At 35.6% G+C, this 23,679-nt stretch overlaps 1 protein-coding gene across 2 annotated transcripts in view; it reads right to left on the reverse strand.

The window, feature by feature from the left end:
- Positions 1–23,679, reverse strand: part of ARMC3 (armadillo repeat containing 3) — a 73,874-nt gene that overhangs the window by 44,998 nt on the left and 5,197 nt on the right. For both annotated transcript variants that reach the window (XM_036406957.2, XM_036406959.1), the window contains exons 2-9: positions 21,844–21,887; positions 17,377–17,425; positions 9,842–9,959; positions 7,715–7,840; positions 6,573–6,641; positions 6,054–6,229; positions 4,526–4,720; positions 3,701–3,884 (exon numbers count right to left, since the gene is read on the reverse strand). In XM_036406957.2, the coding sequence (XP_036262850.2) occupies positions 3,701–3,884; positions 4,526–4,720; positions 6,054–6,229; positions 6,573–6,641; positions 7,715–7,840; positions 9,842–9,959; positions 17,377–17,424 (916 nt within the window). In that variant the 5' untranslated portion in view covers position 17,425; positions 21,844–21,887. The remainder of the gene's footprint in view (positions 1–3,700; positions 3,885–4,525; positions 4,721–6,053; positions 6,230–6,572; positions 6,642–7,714; positions 7,841–9,841; positions 9,960–17,376; positions 17,426–21,843; positions 21,888–23,679) is intronic.

A 23,679-nucleotide genomic window follows, 5' to 3' on the forward strand; every position in this document is an offset into this window, starting at 1 on the left:
TACAGATTTTCTTTAAAATTATTCTTGCTTTTAAAAGCAGCTATGATGAATAAGCATTTATTTTAAAGATAATTTATGCCTATACAAAATAATAATATGAATAAATAATTTGAATGACTGAAAACAGTAATTAAAATACTTTAAACAGAAAAATAATTTTATAATAATAAAGTCATCTTGAAATTGAACTTATGGTAAGGGGATGGATGTATATTTAGGTAGTAAGATCAATGAAAATTATTAATATTTCAATGTCCAAGTGCCAATTCTACCTAAGGGATGAACATTTTTTGCTGATCCTCTCTCTGTATGTATGAGTTGTTTCCTTTGTGTCCTTTACTACAGACTAGAAAGATTGCACAACTGAAGTATTTCATATGTCAGTGCCAACACCGATTTTACAGTGATTAATTTCTTGACCCCTAAGTGATTTGAATACATTGATTTAACATGAAGGAAAATAAAGCATACACGACTAAAAGAGTTTGGAGTATCTACCATTCTGTCCAGACTTTAATGCATTGACCTCGTGGTGAGACAACCTTTATTTTTCAATATATTTTCCTATTTCTCTCTCTTACCCCAAAATCATAATCTGAGTTCTACTGATTACTTTTCAGGTCACTGTCATCACCTTATGTAATTATTTATACCAATTTCAAATGAAAAAATTTAATGCTAAATAGTATCATGACCTCCCACTGATCTTGAGTTAACTCAGATAAACAAAGATCTGTATTATGAATTGCCTTTGTTATTCAGGCCACAGAGCATGTTTAGTGTGCTTCCCTTTGAGCATGAGATGCACTGAGATACGCAGAAAGAATGTGGAGAGCTTCAAACCAGAAGTTTGGCAGAGCAAGAGTGATCATCACTTTCTCCATATACACTCCACAGCATTTTGTTGTTGCTGGTGTGTCTGGCATTGTCAGGGGAAAATCAGGCTCTCCTTAATCAACAGTCTAGATAATCCACTCACAGACATTCAATAATTTATAGCATTAGATTACAATTTAGCATTCTGAAATGACTGCATTATTTGGTGGGCAAGGCAAGAATTACAGTACAATTCACCAGTGTAATTCTGAGCAAACAAAACAAAATAATCAATAAATTAATATAATACATTCAAAATTATGTTAGAGAACAAAAAAAAAAATTCAGAGACAAAGGCATAATGATTATGTATAGAAATATGATCCATTTTAATGTACTTAAACAGAGAAGCATCCTAAAGATGCTATTTAAAGCTGAATATCATGTTTATACCATGTAATTTATTCTCATACTAAGAATAACTCTTAAGGGATATATATATCTTATAACAACAACACCAAGTTACAAGAGTCCCTTTCCAAAGGGCTGAAAGGGACATAAAACAAAACTGCTTGCTATGATCACATCTATCAGGAAAAAAAACCCCAATCCAAAACCAAATTCCATCTGTCAACAATAATAATTTCAAAACCAGATACTGCTGTATACTCAGCTGCCAGGATTAAAAAAAAAAACAGCTAGATACATGTTCTGTCATGGCAGAAGTAGGTTTTTCATTCCAATGAAAAGCAGTATTTTTTTACCCAAGTATACAGGAAATGTTGGTAAATTGCAACCATGATTATCAAACCTGTAGAATGTGGGTATAGCTATGGCAAATTTAATGAAAAAGTCACTACAGAACTAAGAGCTGTGTTGTCTTATACTGGATTCACATCAAGGCAAGTACTAGTATAGTATATGCTAGTGTTGCATTTTGGATAGGCTGTTTAGAATGCTTACAACCACAATCCAATCAAAAAACAAAAACTGAAAGTATTTCTGTTTTCTTTTTGCACTTGGGCTGTTTCTTATAATGGCCTTTTCTTTTCACTGCAAGGCTGACTTTAGACCAGTATCTCTAGGTAGCTGAAAAATTTTCAGTGCTTTTGGGGACTACATTGAGCAGCAATTTTACTGGACTGTGTTCTCCACTGCACCAGGACAAGAAGTTTCCTGTTGTCTAACTGGGTGTCACCAAAATTCCACAGCTTGAAAGCAAACATTTTAAATCTCCTTTTGATGTATTTTCCCAGCTTGCTGCATCCATACTAACTGTCATAGGCTGAAGAAGAGAGCAAACCTTTATAATGAAACCTCATTGACTCCATTTGTAAAGAAGCATGACAAGAAGATGCATCTTCACTGACGGTAACAACCCATGATATAAGATCACAGGCAGTACTGTAATATATTATCTGTGGTTCTTGCAACCGTGCTTTAAAAATGTGCTCAGACATGCTTCTACTAACAGCTGCTAAAATATTAGGCCACAAAAACTGAAAAAAAAAAGTGTGAAAGAGGAAAAGAAGGCTATGCTTATTTGAAAATAAATATGATAAAGGAGGAAGATGCAGTAGAAAGCAGTGGGAGCAAATATAAATCTGCTTAGCATACAACTTACAAGCCTGTCACAGGACTATAAAAATGATACTGACAGTCCTAAGTAGCGTAATAAAATAACAACACAGGAAAATACACAAAGAAAATACTGACATAAGAAGGTCCCTTTCTGCCTTTGATACCTGAACATTAATGAAAACAATTTTCAGTGACTTGCCAAGCTTCCAACAGATAATGACAAAAGCAAAGAAAAATCCACAGAATACTCGGACATTCTTTCTGTGTATCATTTTCAATCCAAATAATTACAAATATTCAGGATATCAAACTAAACAAGGTGAGAAAAGAATCAGAAAGATAGCATGGGGAGAGATGAAAGGAGGTCTGAAATAGGGCAGAAAGGAGAGATTATTTTATCCATGTATTAAATTAAATGACCTATTTTTAAAATACACATAAAGCCATGATTCAACCACAAGGTGCCAGAATTATGAATGAAATATTTAAATTCTACTGTCATAAAAATCCCTTGACAGAAGTAAAATCTATAGTCAGAAGTATGTTATTAGTTACATTGCATTTTGTTATACAACACTACTTGGCACATGTTGCAACTCAGTAGCCAATGTATGGAAGGAATTTCAAATGTAGTTTGATTAAAAGACCATCCTTGTGGGCATAAATGATGAGCATGTTCTGCCTAATTCAGAATTCCTCAGTGAATTAAAGAAAAGTATATAAAAAAGAACTATAGGATGAATAATTATAAAAAGATTACAATGAAACTATTTAACTCCCCTGGGAATATTAATCTGCAAGCTATTTGAAAGGTTTCCTTTCATGCCTCTGTTAAAGGAATTTGTATTTGAAATTGCCTGACATTTAGAAGAGCAGTTGAATGCAAAAGGAAGTCAGCTTGCAATGAAGTCTTAACAGATAGAGGCAGAAACAGTGCCAGCAAAGGTGGCTTAAGATGGCAGTCAGCTGGCATCACTAAACAAAAGACAGGGATCATATTTTCAGAGGCCATTTTCCTTTGAGACATAATTTTACAAGAACATATTAAAATAAAATAATAAAAATAAATTGAAAATAAATTGAGGCAAAACCATAACATTTTCAAATATAAACATATATATATATAAAATCTCCTAGCATTCAATTGCTGCTCTGATTGGCAAGATTCATCACTGTAATTAATTCTTGCCAGTGCTTTCCTCAACACAAGTACTACCCTCAACCAGAGAAGATGACCTCATTCTGGATAAAAATTTACTTCATAAACAATTTCATGTCCATGGATTGTTGAAAAGTCACATACAGTCATAAGCTGCATTGGTAATTGCCTTTGCTGCATTCTTCTGAATATCAGGAACAGTAGAGACTTCTAAAAATGAAAGTAGTTTTTTAATGCCTCCTGTCAGCTGAATCTGTTGCAGAGTATGCACATCCTCGAGGCAATTTCCCAACACAGCAAGAGTTTCGACATGTAGATCGCTGAGTTCCTAATAAAAAAAAAAATTTAAAGCAAAAAAAACCCAAACAACCTTGAAATCAGGACTAAAATAACTTAGGCTTTTAAGTTTGTAAGATAATTGTTGCAACTTTCTTTTGGACAGTTTATTCATACTGCAAAGTACACATTTACAAATACATATTTTCATATAATTTATTTGATGATGACTCTAGGATTCAACGCAATTTATTAAAAATAGTAAAACTCCCAGAAGTTTTTAATTTACATCAAAGCAGGCTAGACAGGTAGTCAGAATGTGCCTGTGATCTTAAAACTTAAAAAACTTCACTAATATCTCTATGCATTCTATTTCCCATTGTGGCACCTGAACTCCAGAAGCACTAAACTGAGTCTCATAATAACATAAACAATGATAGGAAATTGTGTCTAAAGCCATTATATAAAGTAAACTCAATTCAAAAATTGAATAATAAACACTTTGGGAAATGTCTTTGCTTCTTTTCTTAGTAAGCTAGATATCCTAGCTTATCTTATTTCTATCAAAGTTCCCTTCAAGTAAGTAACTCTTTGTTCTTATATCTCTCTTCCAGAAAATAAGTATTATTTCTCATTAGTCATACAAACATCAGCACTAAGAACAAAAAAAATCTTAAGGCAAGTAAACCGTACATTGTTTTCCAGTATATTCAGAAGGCAATCTAATCCCTTATATTCTTCCAGTAATATCCTGGTTTCTCTGTCTTTGCTAATTACTTCTAAGGTTTGAAGGGCCAATGACTGAATGACTGGATATTCAGATTCCAGTAGTCCCAGTAAGGGTGGAATTACATTCAGTTCCCGAACTGCAGCACGGTTTTGAAAATCCTGCAGTAAAATATTCCAACAAAGAATGTTAGTGATAGAGAATATAACAATACATCAATTTCTCACTTTGCAGAAAGAACACCAAAAATCTGAATTCAGACATTAAATAATGAGTCAATACTGCAGAGCTTCCAGTTCTGCAGACTTCTTTCTTTTAAGCTAAGAATCAAACTGAATATAATCAAGCCCCAAAAACCTGAAATTCTAGGGGTTTTCTGCATAACTGACGTACTCACCACAAAATCTAGTCCTGTATAAAAAAGCATATTCACTCTTTATTTTACCATGTTTGCCTCAACATAAATGTTTCTTTGAGAAAGTTTTTAAATTTAGTTTCACCATTTTTATTTACCTCAGTGGGAGGAAAACAGTTTTTTGCACTCTGCTGTGGTTGCCTGGTTATATCTTCTTTTGTTTTAGTAATTATAAAATGACAATTTAAAATTTCAACTTTAAACAGTGAATGTGCAGCTTAATAAAAAGACAGTAGTTGATTATATTAAAAAAGAAAATAAATAAATAAATTACAATTTGCTTTTAAATAGCTTATTGCACATGTGCAGCATGCAATTATCCTTATCAATATAAGCAAGCACCAGGTGCAGTTATCCAGATATACCCTGCAACAAAGACAGCGAGATAGTAAAAAAGGAGAAAGAGTAAAATGTGATTCTGAATAGACATGCTCTGATGCCCCAAAAGAGATAGAGTTATAAACTGAATTCATTACTGAATTGATTCGCTTAAGCCATGGGAAAGAACTGCCACACAAATGCACCATTCTTTTGCTAAGCAGCATATGGATGACATTAGTGGAAGTAGCCAATAACGAATCTATTCCTCCCAGTATGGAAAGTAGCTGTTGACAGCATTCACCTATCATTAAAAGATGTTCCAAATTGTGCTATGGACTTGCCGGTCAAAACAAGAAACAATGCAATTGGTAGTTCTTTAATTTACAGGGTAATTCCAGCCTTTTGGATAGACAGATTACAACTCTCATTACTAAGATAAACATTTTTCAACTAAGACAGAAGGCAAATTATTATTTAGTTTTAAAAATCTGAACCTCCTACTGATTTTACTTTTACTGCAGTACAGCACAGACAACTGCATTAAGTTTAACAGAATTAAAACAGCTCTATTCCTAACCAATTTAACATTTAGGGACTCAGGTGCAAGGAGTCAATGTTTCAAAAACATTCACGAACACTGTGGAGTAAATGAAGCAAATATTTTATAATTACTAAACCCCACAGAGAATGTCAGGCGTAGGGGTGCAAATGCTTATCTGCCTCTGAAGTTTAACGCAACAAACAAGAGCAAACTTTACCTGTACCAAAAAGTAGATACACTCAAGTGAATTCTTCGTAACATCAGGATCAGGGCTACCTAGCAGTCTGATAAGTGGTTCTAACCCACCTTGCTCAAATATTTTTACTTTAGTAGTATATTCAACAGCCATATATGCTAGACAAAGAGTAGCAAACTCATGGATAACTACATCTTCTGTGGGGAAAAAAAAATAAACAATTTGATTAAGTTTTATTCAGCACAGAATATTTTCACAAATTCAGTAGAGAATTAATTTTAATTTAAAGCATTATTTGAAGTCAATAAACAATAGTTGTTAACCATACCCAATATGTCCATAAACATCTTGTTCCATCTGTACAACACAAAACACTACTCAGTGAGCTACAGAGCTACTCCTATAAAAGCACTTACCTATTTAACACGTACTAGGAAAAATCACATTACAGGGTAGATTTTATTAAATTGTCTGACAAAATGGCAATCATCAATTATTTCTGACGGTGCTTTTGCACAAGGTATGAATACTATAAGGTACCTTCTGGAGCCAGCTGTGATATAAGTGAATTTGTGACATCCAGTTCCCTCAGTAACTTCCTCACATCATCTACAACGAAGAAAATACAAATATCAAGTCATTTGTTTGGCAGTGTTGGCTGAGTAAAGAAACAGAATCCGCTCTAAGCAAAATGTACTTATGGTTATTCCCTGAGTGACAAAAAGACCTGACTGGGAAAGACACACAACTCAAGTTAGACCAAGATCGTAATGGGCCCAGAAAAAAAAGTAGAGACTTTCAAGTTGCAGATGACATTCTATGGCATTTGATACACATGAAGTTCCTCTATATTTCATTGAAACTTTATTCAAAATACTTCCATCTAGCAAGTACTGTTAAATATTGCACAATTTTAGCTGCCAAAGAAGTCATACCCTGATAGTTAAAATTATTTGTGGTTAAAATTATCAAATTAAAAGCAATCCTTCTGTTATTTAGTTTTCAAGCCATCACTTTGCAATTTTATGCTGATGCCAGCCCACACAGCAAATGGAAAACATGAATTACACAGGTCTTACTAAAATCACAGTAAAGTCTTTCAGATTTCATTTCTAATGTTGTCAATGGCAAAGTAGCAAAACCTCAACCTTTGGATAGAAAAATCAAGTAATATTTTTTGGGACAGACTTCATGTGATCCTACAGGGCTGCGTTGTTATTATCAACATATTCAACATGTTGAAATGTGAGAAAAAAAAAGGTATGAGTTTCATTTACTTTTAAATAAAAAACCAATTAAGATGTGAATATAAATGGGATATATTTGTTCATTCAAATCCGTGTTTGTGCAGCACCACTGACAATATGCTAATGCTGAATTAGAAGTAATCTAAGAGGGCAAGGTCCAGTGCAGCATGACAAGCAGGTAGCAGCTGATGAAAAGACTTAGACTGTGGTTGGGATATCCTCATGGAAGAAAACTGGGTAAGATCTTCACCAAATTAAGACCTGTTTAATTGCATTAATCAGCTATAGGTCTATAAAGCACTATAAAATAACAGGCACTGAAACTCAACCTTACATCACTTTACTCTGGGCCATTAATATAAGATTTTTTCACATGATCAACCTCTTGTCTTGATGACTACACACTGAAAAATAGTAAAACCTCGAGACTCTTACTATTAGAAGCCATGATGCCAAATACCATGACGGCATTTCTGCGTACAAGTGGATCTTCGTGTGAGAGGAGCTTATGTAGATGTTCCAATGCTCCAAGACCAAGAAGTGTCACTTTGTTTTCATCACCTGAAAAGGAACTGGGTTAAAAGCCCAAGAAAAAGGCCAGCAACCTCACAGCTCTAATGAATCAAGGTAAAACCTCTACCAATCTTTTATTGAACAGTAGAACCAAAGAACAGAGGCCTGACAGCTCCTTTGAAGATCAATTGATTTACACCCCTAATAAATATGTCTCAAATAGTTTCAAGGATTAATAGTATCTCAGATTAATTCTCATTTTTCAAGCAAAGGACGCCTCTGTCTATTGGACACTCCACTCATTTGTTGGAGACAAATGGAAGTGGAAGTACAAAGGAAAGCTTCCTACTTAGCAAAGTATAGGTGAACAGTATCAGGTGAATACTGTACACCTGATAAAATTCAGGTGAATATGCATTTTATTTTCCTCCTCTCTTGCCTCCCAATTGCATTTTCCTCAACATAACAGTTCACTGATTCTGTGACTCTTTACTATCCCTCAAGGGAAGCAACTACCAGGATTTGTATCATTATTCCGACCTAAGATTTCTACCACCTGAGAATGAAGTGCTTTATAGCTGAATAGGTGCTGGACATGGAAAAACAGAGGAGTTTAGTATGTTTACAGCCTTCTGTCCCTCCTCACACAAAACACACACAAACCTCAAGAAACAAAATCCCAATCCTACTCCTATTCTCAGTTCCCACAACAGTTTTATAATTCCTTTTCTAATGAAGCATGCCTGCCCTTCCTGGCTACAAGTGAGAAATGTGAGAGGAAGCTGGACATCTGTGCTCATTCTCAGGCCAAGACATGCTTAAAATGGAGAAGTTATTATTTATTATGGGACTTTTTACTAGCAACACTTCAAAAAATTAGATTAACTGCAATTAATTAACTGAAAACAACCCCTTCTCTTGTGCCACACCACAAAGTTACAGTCTAGTCTTCTGGAAGATTACAGGAATATCTACATTAATAATTTAAAGGATTATTCTTTTAAACATAAAAGACATAGCACATCTGCCCTTCTGCAGTGTGACATATTTTGCTGCGGACAGGAGGGAAGGAGCCAGCAAGAGTTTATGGTTCATAGTTGTCTCCCAACAGTCCACATTCTCTCTTCACATCTTCAGAATTTGATCCCATGCCCTCAACCAAGCTTGCCATATTAAGCAGAATCTAAATATCTTTCAGAACCCAGTGACCCCTAGCCAGCTGTCAAAGACTTCTGCCATTCTCACAACTTCATCAGTGTTGGTAATTTACATCAGTATAATAATCAGCATATAAATGCATAATTTTTAAAGAAAACACAAATGAAATGGAAATTAAAATTAAACCAGATTAATCAGAGCAAGAATACCACCAGTGCATACCAATGTGAGTGGCTAACATCGAATCACATGGAATAAGTAGGAGACAGCATAGGAAATTACGTGCTACATAAATTTTAGCCTTTGTTATACAGCTGTTTGTCTCCTGAGCACCTTGAACATGATGTTTAGCTATAGATTATACAGGGACCTTTGGAAGATTCAGAATCTTGGAGACCTGTTAGATTCCCAACTCATACAGAAATACGCTTGATAAAGGAGGCTGAGCAGCCTCCAATGAATCACCTGCACAGAAACACCAACACAACAACTTTGTGTCAAAATAACAGAAAAAGGCTAAGAGGTTCTTGTCATTGAAAACTGAAGATTAAAATCACTACACTGTACAGACGTTTCAAACTCCAACATAAAAAAAGAACTCTTTCTCAGTTGCAGATCTGTTGCTTATAAAAACCCATATCTATCTTATATTTAAAATGAGCTCTATTAAACAGTATATATAAAATTCTCCAACAAAATTATGAAAGTTTCCTTCATGCAAACTACAAGACTTCTTTATTACTGCAACTACAGGTTGGATAGGCATTTCAAAAAACTCCCCCAAACTTCAACAGATACCTTTGAGGAGAAAGTAAGATTTCAATGCTAGGAAATGAAACAACTATCAAAATATAAGCACTGCAAAACAAAGTATATTGTAAAAATACTAACCTTTTGATGCAAATTTATATAGAGCATCACATGCTTTGGCCAAAACTTCATTTTCAGGAGAACAAAGCATTAGCACAACTGTTGCTGGTGTTTTGCTTTCAATCAATAAAGGATCAAACTAAAAACAAAACAAAAAAAAGGGAAGGAAAAGTTTGATTTTTACTGAGTCTTCCTGTGTGCTGCGGTAGATCCCACATTTCATTAAATATAAAATAAATCTTGTTTGATATCTACACTGAATTAGAAATATTAATGAGTTGCTGTTTCCTTGGAAAAGTCCAATTCTTTTAATAACAATTAGAGTAAGTGGTGAAAAATTAGAAAGAATAATTGACTTCCAAATAAATACAACCATGATTTCAACACATATGAGAATTTTGGGAAAACCTTCATGCTTCCCTGCAAATCTAGAAATTTTTGAAGGTAACAAGCTATGTCGTTGTTATACATGTAAGAGCATTCTGAGACTTCAGAACCAGACATGAGAAGTCTTTTTGAGCATCTGTACACAGAGCCCGTGGACTCAGCAGGTGTACAATGAAGAGGATTTCGTTACTCTGTGGCAATATCACTTTGCTGCTGCTTAAAAAATAAAAGAACACTTTCTGTGCCTTTGTCAGCTCAGTTCACCAGCTCACCATGATCCCGTACTAGATGAAGTACTTGCAAGATATAATTCCTGCTCACCCAGCTAGAAATGATACAAAGGTTTCATTTCCATTTCTGAGCTCTCTCATGCAGAAAGAAATCTTCCAACAAATCGGACAGTTTTCACCCTCTTAATAGACTCCTTAGGACTAACATCACTTAAGCAAGGGAATCCTCTAAAAAAGCCTTTTGTTTCCTAAGAAGACTCAAGGAATTCTGAAAATTCTACTCATTAAAAAGTTTTAAGCTTCCTTGAATTTAAAGTAAATGATTAGCATGGTTTCTCTCCTCACACTTCAGGCCTATACAGTATCTGTGTTACGTACGGAAACTACTGGATACTGGGGTCATGCAGTTTTTTGAAAACAATGTATTACCTTTAAAATATAGCAGATTATAAGATAGCAATACAAATTAATTTTAAATATTACAATATATATACATATATATTTACAAATGTCAATCATTTTATTTACTTCATTAAAAACCTTCTAATAGCTACATCACAGGCACATGTATAATATTTATACATTGATCTGATACCAAAGTCAGAATTGCATTGCTCCATTTTCAGCATTTCTCATGTTTACAAGTAATTGTATAAATCCCAACTCAATGAAAATTCCTGGGATTTAATGAACGGTTGGCACATGAGCTCAGTGAAATTAGTCTAATCTCTATTTACTTAGACATTAGATTTGCTATTACTGTATGCAATATTCAATAGGCACTCTCTATTAAAAGCACTTTTGTGCTAAAAATGTAGTAAAAATAGTCACTGAAATCAATGTATCTTTAAGAATCAGAGGCCTGAGCAAGTGAGTGATTGAGGAAGAAATTCTTTACTGTGTGGTGACTGTGCACTGGAACAGGTTGCCCAGAGAGGGTGTGGAGTCTCCCTCACTGGAAATACCCAAGAACCATCTGGATGCAATCCTGTGCAATGTGCTCTGGGATGACCCTGCATGAGCAGGGATGTTGGACCAGATGACCACTGTGGTCCCTTCCTACCTGACCCACTCTGTGATTTGCTGGGAGGTAATGTTGTTCATCCAAACTATCACAGAACTCCTTATGACCTATCGTTATGTCTGCATAGATAGTGTTCCACCTTTTTTTTTTTTTTATCCAAGGCTTGCATCTAAATCTTCATACATTATTGCAGACTCTTCCTGTAATGGCACATACAGGACATTATATGTGCTAGAATAATATACTTGAAGTTACAAACAACTTTGAATTAAACACAGAAATTTAACTAATTTATAAGCAACAACATTTCCATTATTCAGTTTGTATTAAGAAAATAGCAAGTTAAATGAAAAAAGAAAGCTATAACATGTCTTTGATCTTGACTTTTGTGTATGTTTGGTTTTGGTTTGGGATTTTTTGGGTTGGTGTTTTTTTTTTGTTTGTTCGTTTTTGTTTTGCTTGTTTGTTTTGTTTCCATTAGGGATTTTTTTGAGGGGAGGGGTGTTTTGTTTTTTGTGCTTTGGGTTGTTTTTTACTTCCATCAACTTAATTTAGTCGAAATTGAATGTAATACAAAATATGTTTCCAGTCAGACCAAAGACCCACCTAGTCACTCCTCCTGTCTCTGACAAGGGCCAAGTAATAGGTGTGGCCAAGCAGACTATTAAATTTTACTTATGTTCCCTCTCAGATACTAGCTCTGCAACCTAGAGAACTGGAGAACCTAGTGATTTTATCTCTGGGTTCAAAAAGTCCAGGAAAAACTTGCTACATAATTTTTGAAGCCATCTGTATTTTAACACCCTTAATATTCTGAGACACAAGTATCACAGTTAAATATTCATAAAATAACTGTGCCTCTTCTTTGTTTTAAAAATACCACCTGATAATTTTATTTATCCTCCACAGTTCATTCACTATAAGAAAAGGTGAAATAAATTACACTCATTTGCCTTCACTGTATATACATAATTTCATAAGTTTCTATGATATTCCTCTTCACAGTGATTCCTCCTGAGAAAGAAGAAACCAACTCCCTTTGATCTTTCCTAAAACAGAGGCCACCCAGACTGTCCTTCTTGTCTTTCTTAGTTCATTCTTTCTTGGTTCATCCTTTCTTAGTTCATCCTGATGTCTTTCTAGTTCTTTATAGTTCAGCTCTACCTTTTTGGGATGGGAACCAGAACTGTTAATGGCATTCATGTGCATGCTAGTAACACAATGTTTTGTCTTTCATTTCTGGAACTTGACATTTTGTACTTATTGACTTTCTCCTACTTAGGAACTGGATGCCATTTTCATGAAAATATCCACATTCATTCTGATAAACTGGATGACACAGCTGCAGAATAAAAATCCCACGACTGGCAACTTCTCTCCATTACAAAATCAGAACAATAATTTGTTTTCTCACCTTTGCTTCCTATTTTATAACCAGACTTTACTACTACAAGAGTAATTTCTTTTTACCTGTTCATCTTTATGAGAGTGAAAAGCCTGGTCTGAAAACTTTTGGAAAAGCTAAGCAACTATATCAATTAGAACATCATTATCCAAAGAATACCCCTCTAAAGAATTCAAGCAGATTTCATAGCTCAAACACTCCTCTACACAAGCACTATTGATTCTTCCCCATTACTATCATATTTCTCCATGGGTTTGATTTTGTTTTTTTCAAGAACTATTTCTACCAATTAACACAGCACAGAAGATAAACTTCATGTAATTATTGCTGTATTTCCTTTTGAAAACACAATTTTCTACCATCCATTCCTCTAGTACCACATTTTCTGATGTTAGCTATTTTTCATTTAACACAAGACCTGGGCAAACACTATTTATTCCTACTTGGGCAATTTTATCACATTTATTTTAGTGATTACCACATTGCTTTGTCTTTTGACACAAAAATAAGTAATTTCGCTTTTCTTTCATGACTGCAATCACCTAATAGTGTTCACCCTAAGAAGCTTTTTGCATCCAGTCAATTTGAAAAAGCTTTACTGCTACTTTTTGTATCTTTGCTAGTTCTCTCCCAAAATATTTTGATGCAGGGCGACAATGCTTTTACTTCTCATTGGAAGTGGAAGCATTTTTTTGTTTTCCCATTTGGATGAAAATCCCACCTTTTGAAGGATGTATTTATCTGCTAATCATTCTATTATTTAATCATGCTGGTTTTCCTTTTTTTTTTTAATCCCTTGAATTTGATTTAAGGTCAGTTTTAACCTTTCACCTCTCATAGAATCTTCAGAAGAACTACAGATATCTTCACTACTCTTAGTCCCTTTACCTAGAAAAACAGGTTTAGTAGATACCTGGATATGCTAATTATTTCAGTTCTGTGGGCGTCTGATCTCCTGTACTAACAATAAACCCCAAGATATTCACTGAATCACGAACAGTTGATATTAGAAGGCACCTCCAAAGACGATCTGGTCCAACAGCTCTGTTCAGAGCAGGGTGAGCTAGAGCTCAGGGCCAGTGCACAGTCTGATTTTGAGTAACCCCAAGGATGGAGACTCCACAAGCTCCCTGGACAACCTATGCCATGCTCCATCACTGTTAAGGCAAAAGAGGAATTTTTTTTCTTATTAAATGGAAACTTCCTGCATTTCCCTTTGTGCCTACTGCCTCTCATCTTTTCACAGGACACCACTGTGAAGAGCCCAACCTGATTTCTTTACTTCTTCCCATCAGCAAGTTTTACACTAACAAGACTCCTCCAAGCCTTCTCTCAAGACCAAGCAGTCCCAACTGTCAGTATCTCCTCCTAAGACAAATGCTCCAAGACTTTCTTCCACTAAGGCCTCATCTCTCTCGTACCAGAGAACACAGAACAGAACACAGCGCTCCAGGTGTGGCCTCACTCACCAGTACTGAGTGAAACACAAGAGTCCCCTCTCCCAGGCTGCTGGCAACACTCTGCCTAATGCCCAGGATTTTGTTAGCTTTCTTTGTCCCAAGTTCCCATTTCTGATGCAAGTCCACCAGAATCACCAGGTTCTTTCCTGGAAAGCTGCTTTCCAGCTGGTCTTCACCCAGTCTCTACCGGATATTCTTCCCCCAGGTGCAGGACTTAGCCATTTCCCTTTATTGAACTTAATTAAATTCCCTATTTCCTATTTCTCTAGCAAATTGTTGAGGCCTCCCTGAATGGCTGCACAACCATCTGGTCTGTCAATCACTCCGCTTAATTTTTTATCTTCTTCGAACTTGCTGGGTGTGCACTCTGTCCCATCATTCAGGTCACTAAGGAAGAGGTTGAACAGTATCTGCTCCAGGATCACCCCCTGGAGCACAACACGAGTGCCTGGCCTCTAACAGGATCTCATGAGGCTGATTACAACCTTCTGAGCCTGTCAGTTCAGCTACCTTTTGGTTCATTAACACTGTATATCTCTTCTGTTCTTCACCAGTTTACCTATGAGGATGTTACAAGAGGCAGTTTTGAAAGCCTCACTAAAGTCAAGTCAAATTAATATTTAGACATTAATCAAAAGAAGGTGTTTATGTGGGGACAATTTCAGGAGCTGACTGTGCCAATTCATACATTCCACTTTTTTTAATAACAGTCTTGTGAATGAAGCCTTTTTCAAAAATACTCAGGTATCTATAGCTTTCTTTAAGTGATAACACTTCAGTATTTTCTCTAGGGATAATCTCAGGCTCCCCTTTCAATATCCATGACCTAGCTGATGATCAAATAATAGTATTGTCTAGACCAAACTTAATGTAGATATCATGTGAAAAGTTCCTATCAATCTATGTCAAAGCTAGCATATTTTATCTGCCTGAATTGCTGTCTTAGGTCATTCATATAGAGATAGAGGCTCAAAGAAATGTTTTTCCTCTTGGAGACCAGTTCTCAGAACAGAGAATACTATAAGACAAATTAGGAAAGGCAGTGAAAACAGAGTCCTCAGGAATACTTTCTGAAACATGTAAGCAGTGGCTAGGCTAAGAGATGTGTTTCCCACCTGTTCCTAGAAATCTATAAAAAATTAGTGGTCATCTGCAGTACCATATATTCTCAGAGCATTCCACATGCACAAAGGCCTTCTTTTATAAGCCCGTCTACATTATCTCAAGGCTTCTTTTCTTGGACTTGACATTTTCATAAACAGATTATCAATCACAAGATAATAGCTAATACATATTTTATTTTGTCTGCATCTCATTTCCTGCCATCTGAAACACCCAGGTGAAATTTAAAGTTTTCAGATTTGATTTTACTCAATTATTATGAACAAAATTCTTATTATGGTAAGATTTTCTTCATTAATAGTTAAAATGATATATTTTCATATTTAATACTGTCCTGATCCGCCACATTTCTCCTGCTACAACTGTCAGAATAGACATGCTAGGCTGAAGCACAACAAGGGTAAAAACTAAGCCAAAAGCTGTAGATGCCATCTGGAATTCACTCTTTCCAATTCATTCCTTTTGATAGTTTTACTGACTTTTTCTGTGTATTCACAGGTTATTGTAGATTGTAGTACCTAGCATGCTGTACCACCATTTTCTCTAGAAAATCTAATTGTATGTTTTGGATATAGAAATTGTGGTGCTGCATCGACTGATTTTCTAGCTATTTACTTCAGCTCCTCTGTATGACTTAAATGTGTTGCTGTGCCTTTCAAACCTTTTCTTAGGCTGCAAAGATATTTAGTCTTAATTTCTCAGGCCTGTTTGAATTAGACTCATCTACATACACCTTCTTTGTGAGTGTATTCTTTATATTCTTTATATGTTGAGGTTTTATGCAATTTCTTTTCATAAGGATTTATTACTGATTGAAGGCTATGAATTACATTTGTAATATTCACCTTTCCACAGAACAGCTGGGTAAACCTGATGTCAACTGCTGTGTCTCAGTGACATCATGACTATTGGATATTACTGTCTTAGTCAAAACTATATATGCTTATTTAATATTGAAATTGCAACGTAGTTTTTGCTGACTTTTCTGTGACCTTTGAAAAAGCTCTCGCAGTACTACAACTCTTTACACATAAATCCACTGTGTTTTTTAAACAGTGTAAAGATCTTGGCATTTGGTGGGACTCACTGAGGGAGTGGGACTCTTTCTGTGAGACTCATTGAGGTCCGCATTTTCATTAATTTGGTTGTTATTTGACACAGAGTTGATACTGTACTCTTTTCAATGTTTCTGTATTTCCTCTACTTCTTTCTGAAGAAAACAACTAAACTTTAAAAAATAGCTGTGTTTCAAACAATTGTCTTTTTGGGGGCTTTTTTGTACCTTGTGAATTTACAGAAATTCTTGAAAAGTGTGCTAGTATCAGACCCTTAACCTCCACCTTTTGAAAAAAAAGTCTCCCGATCACCATTATTCTATATTTGGCTACAGCTCCTCTACTTTTCACTGTACTTCCAATGACAACAGAAAAACCTAAACTGCCTCTTAAGACTGTACGTATTTGCAAAAGAGACAGAGTATGTAGTATTATTCAAAATATTTGTCAAATTTTGTATTCTGTGAAAAAACACAGATCCATCTAGGCTTTTAACTCTTTCATCCTTAAAGAAAGAGAATGTATTCACAGTTGAAAAGACAGGCAGATTTCAGGTCGCTCTTCTCCATTCTCCTTTGATTTTTACGAAGAGAAAGCTAACACTGTTCTTCAAATAAAAAGAAGCCTGGATTGTTTCATACATAACTGTTTGCAATGCCTGCCAAAGACAACAATCTCTACAAAGAACTACACATGCCCAGTCACTCTGGTTTGTATGCCGTCCAAGAAAAGCAGAAACAGAGACATCTTTAAAAGCCATTTTTAGAATAATGTGGGTAAACCAGGAGAATAAGGAACTATGTAAGGACGGTAGAGCTGGGCCTGTAATTGTGTAATGTTTATTTTATAGCACATAGCAGTTTATAAACTTACCACATCCTTGGGTGGAGACTCTGTTTCCTTCTTTGCTTTTTTACCCATTCTAAAAACAAACAAACAAACAAAAATAAAAGTAGGCAAACAAACTCCCTTCTGTGTTTTAGGAACCAGTTTACCAGTAATTCAGGGAACCTTTTAAGAATGACTGTCTTATTCATTTTACCCACCAAATCAGTCTGAAAATTTCTTTGACAAAGTAATTTCTATAGAGAAAGTAGTCCCTCTTTCTAACATTTGTACACATTTGGTAAAATATATGTCAACAACATACATAGCTAAAAAGGTCTCAGACAGCACAGGCTTAGGTTGTAATGTGGTACAAATACATAGAATATTCCATTCTGTAAATTAGTTTTATCTACATCTATAATCATATATCAACTTGAAAGTCCTTTTAGGGCATTTCCCCATGTTTGTCTACACATTCTATGTTGGCAAATATTCCATACAACTGCAGAATGTACAAATAAGTTCTACCTTGAAAACATGTTTCAAATGCAATTTGAATTCTCTGTTCTTATTTCACAGGAGACAAAAATCACGTCTGCAGGTATTAAGAAACAGTTCTGCACAGTATAAATGTCATTGATTTTTAAAAAGTTACATTTATTTACACAAAGTCCAGCTTGTCTTATTAATTTTTCTTTTTGTATTAGCACACGTGCACATAACCAAGAAGACCTCCTCAGCTGCATCTAATAGCAGCTTCTGAAGCATATGGATGTAATACCTCATGTGGACCTAATTTCATGTAGCTTGCAAAACTTCAGCAGAGCCTTCCAGTTGAGGTACAGGCAAAAGTAAAGGGCAACATGAGCCACTAGCACTAGCTTTGCATAGAACATAACTCAAGTTATGGCAAACTTAAGTTTGTTTTAACAATGCGTAAAAGTGAAATGTGCACCGCTAGTACCCCTTGTTAATTCCTCGGTTAGTTCTCAAAGGGAGACCACACATTCACCCTCAGCCAGAGTTTATTGAGAGCCTACCTCTGCTATAAGAGATTATTTTCTAGTGCAGCATGAGCTGTAACCTGGATGCTTATTTGTTGTTTTCAACAAAAATTTGGAGCTCTTCTTGAATTTTCCAGTACTGCTCCTCTACCAATCTCTACAAATAAATTAACACAGCACTAATGAAAGCAGTTGGTATAGCACATCCTAAAACCAGATCTGAAATTTCAGACTTCATAGGCAGGTCACTAATTACAGTTTTGAGAGGAAGATCCACACAGCCAAAGACTTTTCAGCTCTAATCTGCTTTATCCTTTTGCATCTGTACACACACATGCATGAAACACACACACAAATTCAGTGTGTCAGAAAGCACAGCTTTGGCCAGAGACAAATTAATTTATATAAGAAAAAGCATAAGAACAATTTATTGACAGTATATTCAACACGGTGTGATGACATACTACCTTCTGATTTATGCAGTCACTGTAGAAAGTAAGAATCATGCACACATGCAAGAACCAGATTTAGATGGACATTCAGGAAATCTGGGTTATTTAGATTGTGCTAGATCCCAGTATGGAGATATGGACTCATACTCAGAATCATTCAGTTCAGCTCAATTCATTTCAGATATAAATTAAGCTGCAGTCATAAAAGGCAATTCTAATTCTGAGTGAGTTTAATTAAGTTTAAACCAACTAATTTTAAAAGTTAATTAATGAAAAATTATTTATAATGTTATATAATTAATGTTCTCAGATTAAAATTATATATATTTCAAGACCAAGAATAACTGAGGCTTTTAATGGCAAATATTTCTTCACTCTGTATAAATACATACAATTTCTGAGCTTATTTTAAAGAAACTTTTACATATTTCTCAGTGTTCAGAAATATTTGGTTCCTTAAAAAATTTCATTTAAAAACAAGCAGTGTGATTTGTAGCAACAAGCAGAGAGAACAGGTCGATTACTTTACTGTCAGTTATGCCACTCAGTCTATTTCTTTGGTGCAGTTACTAATCTAAGTTTCAATACATTCTGCCATCAAACATTGGTGTGAGCTTTGTTTCCATAAACCTCTCTGTATTCAGTGGTCATTCTCTGACTTGAAGGAATGATGGACACGGAATTCTTTGGCTTACTGATAATTAAAAATGTGTCTTCTGCATTGAACTGCAATTATCACAGACAATCAATGCGTACAGGTATTGAAAGGCTACTGACCCATAAAAGAGCTTCTTTATTCAAATCCCTTTCTCTCCAAGATAACTGCATGCTGTCTTTTTCTCTGTAGATTCTCACTTAATCAATCTAAATATTTTGAATTTGGACAACAATTGTAGTCGGGCTTAAATTTTTATACCTATCAAATGCTGGCTTAATGTTCCCTGTAAAACTTATTTTAAAAATGAAAATTATTCAAAATTATTCACTAGTAATTACGTGTACATGTAATTAAATTAATTCATTCCTGGAAAAACTTGCTGTTTATGGCATGGATGGGTTAACACTTTGCCTGGAGGAGACTCAGGGGGACCTTACTGCTCTCTGCAACTGCCTGAAAGGAGGGTACACCAAGGTGGGGGCTGGTCTCTTCTTCCACATAACAAGCATTACAGCAAGAGAAAATGGCCTCAAGTTGTGCCAGGGTTGGTTTAGATTGGATATTAGGAAATATTTATTCACCAAAAGGATTGTAAGCATTGGAATAGGCTGCCCAGGGAAGTGCTTGAGCCACCAGTCCTGGAGGTATTAAGATATTTGGTGCTCAGGGACATGGCTTAGTAGTGGGCTGGGCAGTGTTAGGTTAACAGCTGGACTTGTTCTAAAAGGTCTTTTCCAAACTAAATGATTCTATGTTTCTAAATTTTAAAGACAAAATTCTCATTTGAGTAATATCCTCTACTTCATGTCCTGCACATTTCTAGAATCATAGGAGCATGCCTTTTCTACATATGTTTTTTGAGATTAAAGGGTTGATTGTTTTAAATCATGTAGAGCTAGAGGTAATAAAGTACTTTGACCTAACAGATGTGGCCAATACATAGCCAAGCAATCCATGAAGTTATCATTCCATGCTACTTCCTGCCCTTCACCTGGAATTTATTGCCTCAGTGGTAGACAACCTAGCCTGCTTTTCCTTCTCCAACGCAGTTTTAGTGCAGTGGTGCAATCAGGTGGTGTCTCTCAAGCAGCAGGACAGTCATTATGTCTAACTAAATCCTCATTCCAAAACCACAATCCCCAAAGCTCTCCCTCAGCTCTGGCTATTCTTAGTGCCTTAGCTCAGTAGGCACTTCCCTGTTTCACTCTGAACTTCATTAGCTTTCCCACAGGACCAGAACCACTCCAGTATGAGCATCCTAAGTTAAACCCATATCCAGAATCTATGAGTAGTGTCCATTAAACAAAACTAAGTATCAGCACTAAAGTTAATCACTCTGCTTGATAATTGATGGAGATCTAATCAACCTATTCAATAGCTCTTAAGGCAGATTCATCTTAAAGGAGGTATCTAAAATGGAATAGCACCTTAAAAATAACTACTTTTTCCTTGGACCAAGACCAGAGTCTGGAGTTGTTAGCTCATGTATTTACATTGACATCTAAGTTTGTGAGCTAAGTTTATTACCCCATTTCTCCACACGAATCCACACGCCAGGCTAGGTCTGGCAGACACTATCATAGCAGACTGAACACCAGCAGAACCAGGCATACAAAAAAACACAGCCACCTTGTCTTTTTTGCAATGGCTGCAGGAACAGGCACATCTCCAGTAATATCTCTATGACCAGAACATTCTGCCTGTGAGTGGAAAATGATTTTGCAGAAGGTCCGAAATGCAGATTTTTTGGTTCAAAGTGGAATGGAAGCCTCTAACTTCTAAACTATTTTATCAGGAACTGGCATCTCTGCCATGTCAAATAAAATACAGAAAATTTATTTAGTTTTTGGAAGAGTTGCTGCAGATGCCTGCTCAGAGGAACAGACTCCAAGTACTAGATCATAAGATAATGGTGGCCCTGATCCCTGTACTTTTTTATTTTTACTGTGATGCTTTAATGTGAATAGTTGCTTTTCTCAGTGTGAATACTTTCTTAGATTGCAAATTTGAGATACCCACTTATTTCTAGTCACTACACTTTTTATTTTTTAAAAACACAAGATGATGGCTAGCAAGTGAGCTTTAACAAAGAAAGAATCTATGAATTGTACTTTGAAATATGAGGAAATATTTCTGATTGTTTGTCTGTTTGAAATATCGAAGACTTATAAGTACTTCCTTTACCCTGTTAGAGTCCTGTTGCATACACCTAAAGAACATAGTATTTCCTGAGTTTAAATCAGACAATGCACTTAAAAAACACTTCCTGTTCCATTTGCATCTTCTGTTTTCTAAAACCTTAAATAACAGCTGCAACAACCTAGGACCCTGCACAAACTGTGAGAGCTGAGTTGAAGAACAGGAGTAAGTCAGAGGCACTGCCAGCAGTGGAACTTACCTCTTAGTCAAGGAATCAAAGGTCTGGGCTGAGAGCAATTACCCCTGTGGAAAAGCAATGCAAGGAGAAGGATTTAGAAATAGCTTCTAACCAGTTGTTTATTACATGATCCACTTTCAAATTAACAGTCAAATTCCTTAAAATAGTCTCAATCCGTGTTACTCCAACCTAGCCACGATTTTCAGGTTCTTACTGAAAATGATGCACAAGTAAGATTCTTTTTGCCTTACAGGTGATAATTTCATAATGTCAATTTAGTTGAACAAATTTAATTGAAGTATAGCTGTTTATTTTTGTCTCAGAGAAACTTTTTTCTTGTGATAACAGTGAAAATTGCCTATAAATCAGTCATTATCATTGATTATTTCAACCGATTTTTGTATGGACATTCTAGTACTGCTGCCCTCCAATGGAATCAAAAGATAATCATATCATCAGCAGGCAATCTCACTCCTTTCTTGAGTCCATAAAACAATATGTCCTCTGTATACCAGCCTTAATATCCTCATCATTCTCAGATAGCTTCATCTTAATTAAGAGAATAATGTGGAATAGTCTTGAAACTCCTTTCCTTCTCCCAAATTCTCCTTTCATCTTTTTTTCTGCCCAAATCCTTAAATATGGATCAATAGACTTCCCTTTCCCTGTGTTGTCATGACAGTGCAAGCATTACCACACTATTAAAAAACTTGGCTTCATATAATAAAAGAGTTAAAAAGAGATAGCAGGTCCAATTTAATATTCAGTTCCTGCAGATATAGATATTTGTGCCATATGAAAATAATACATTATGTGGGAGACCAATTAAGTCAAGGCCTTTGAATTTGCCCACTGTTTTATCTGTGTGCATGTGTATATTTGTTGAAAAAATGATGAGGAAGTTCCACCTGAATGAGGAAAAGCTTCTTTACTCTGCAGGTGATCAAGCACTGGAACAGATTGTCCAGAGAGGGTGTGGAGTCTCCCTCACTGGAGAGATTTAAGAACCATCTGGATGCAATCCTGTGCAATGTGCTCTGGGATGGCCTTGCTTGAGCAGGGAGGTTGGACCAGATGACCACTGTGGTCCCTTCCAACCTGACTCACCCTGTGATTCTGTGATTCTGTTAATAAGAACAGTCTTCCACATGGCTGATCAGTATCCAGCCTCCAGAATGACAACAGACAAATGTTTCTGATAAATGCCTGAAACTAATCCCAAAAGTCAGATTTCTTCCATCTGTTAGAGGGTTTCTATTTCCCTAAAGTACCAAGGTTTAGATCTCCTAAAGTTTTTATGTTCTTCCTAACAATAGTAGCTATTTTTACTGTCCACATAAACGCCTAATCCTTTTACCCCTCATTCTTAGACATGCTACAGCATATATCCAATTGTCAAGTGTCCTGTATAAGGAACTACTCCTTAGATTTAAAAATATGTAAATAGTTTAAATGTGTTATTCAATCCAACACAATAACCCTTCCTTCTTATATTACAACTTTAGTTACCAGATGCCTTGACTTGATCTTTTCTAACTTCCTTTATAAGTCACTGTACATTCTGATTTACCTCCTTTCTAAGCTGTCTTAATTATTTTTTTCCATATAGGTTTTCCAGACATGTATATTTCCTGTCTCAGAGTCCCTCTGTGACTGTTAAACCTTTCTCAGATATGACGTACCTAACAAGAAATACTGTAATCAATTCTAGAACACTACTGACTTATTCGAGTGACATTGTAACTTTCAGGGTATTTATTTTAACCCAGTTTCCTCAGTGAAGATTTTCACTAAGTTATCCACATATGGTAAACAGCTCATTTTCTCAGTCGATCACAATTTATTTAGATTTACTAC

The sequence above is a fragment of the Molothrus ater genome, chromosome 1 (genome assembly GCF_012460135.2).
Source record: "Molothrus ater isolate BHLD 08-10-18 breed brown headed cowbird chromosome 1, BPBGC_Mater_1.1, whole genome shotgun sequence".
NCBI lineage: Eukaryota > Metazoa > Chordata > Aves > Passeriformes > Icteridae > Molothrus > Molothrus ater.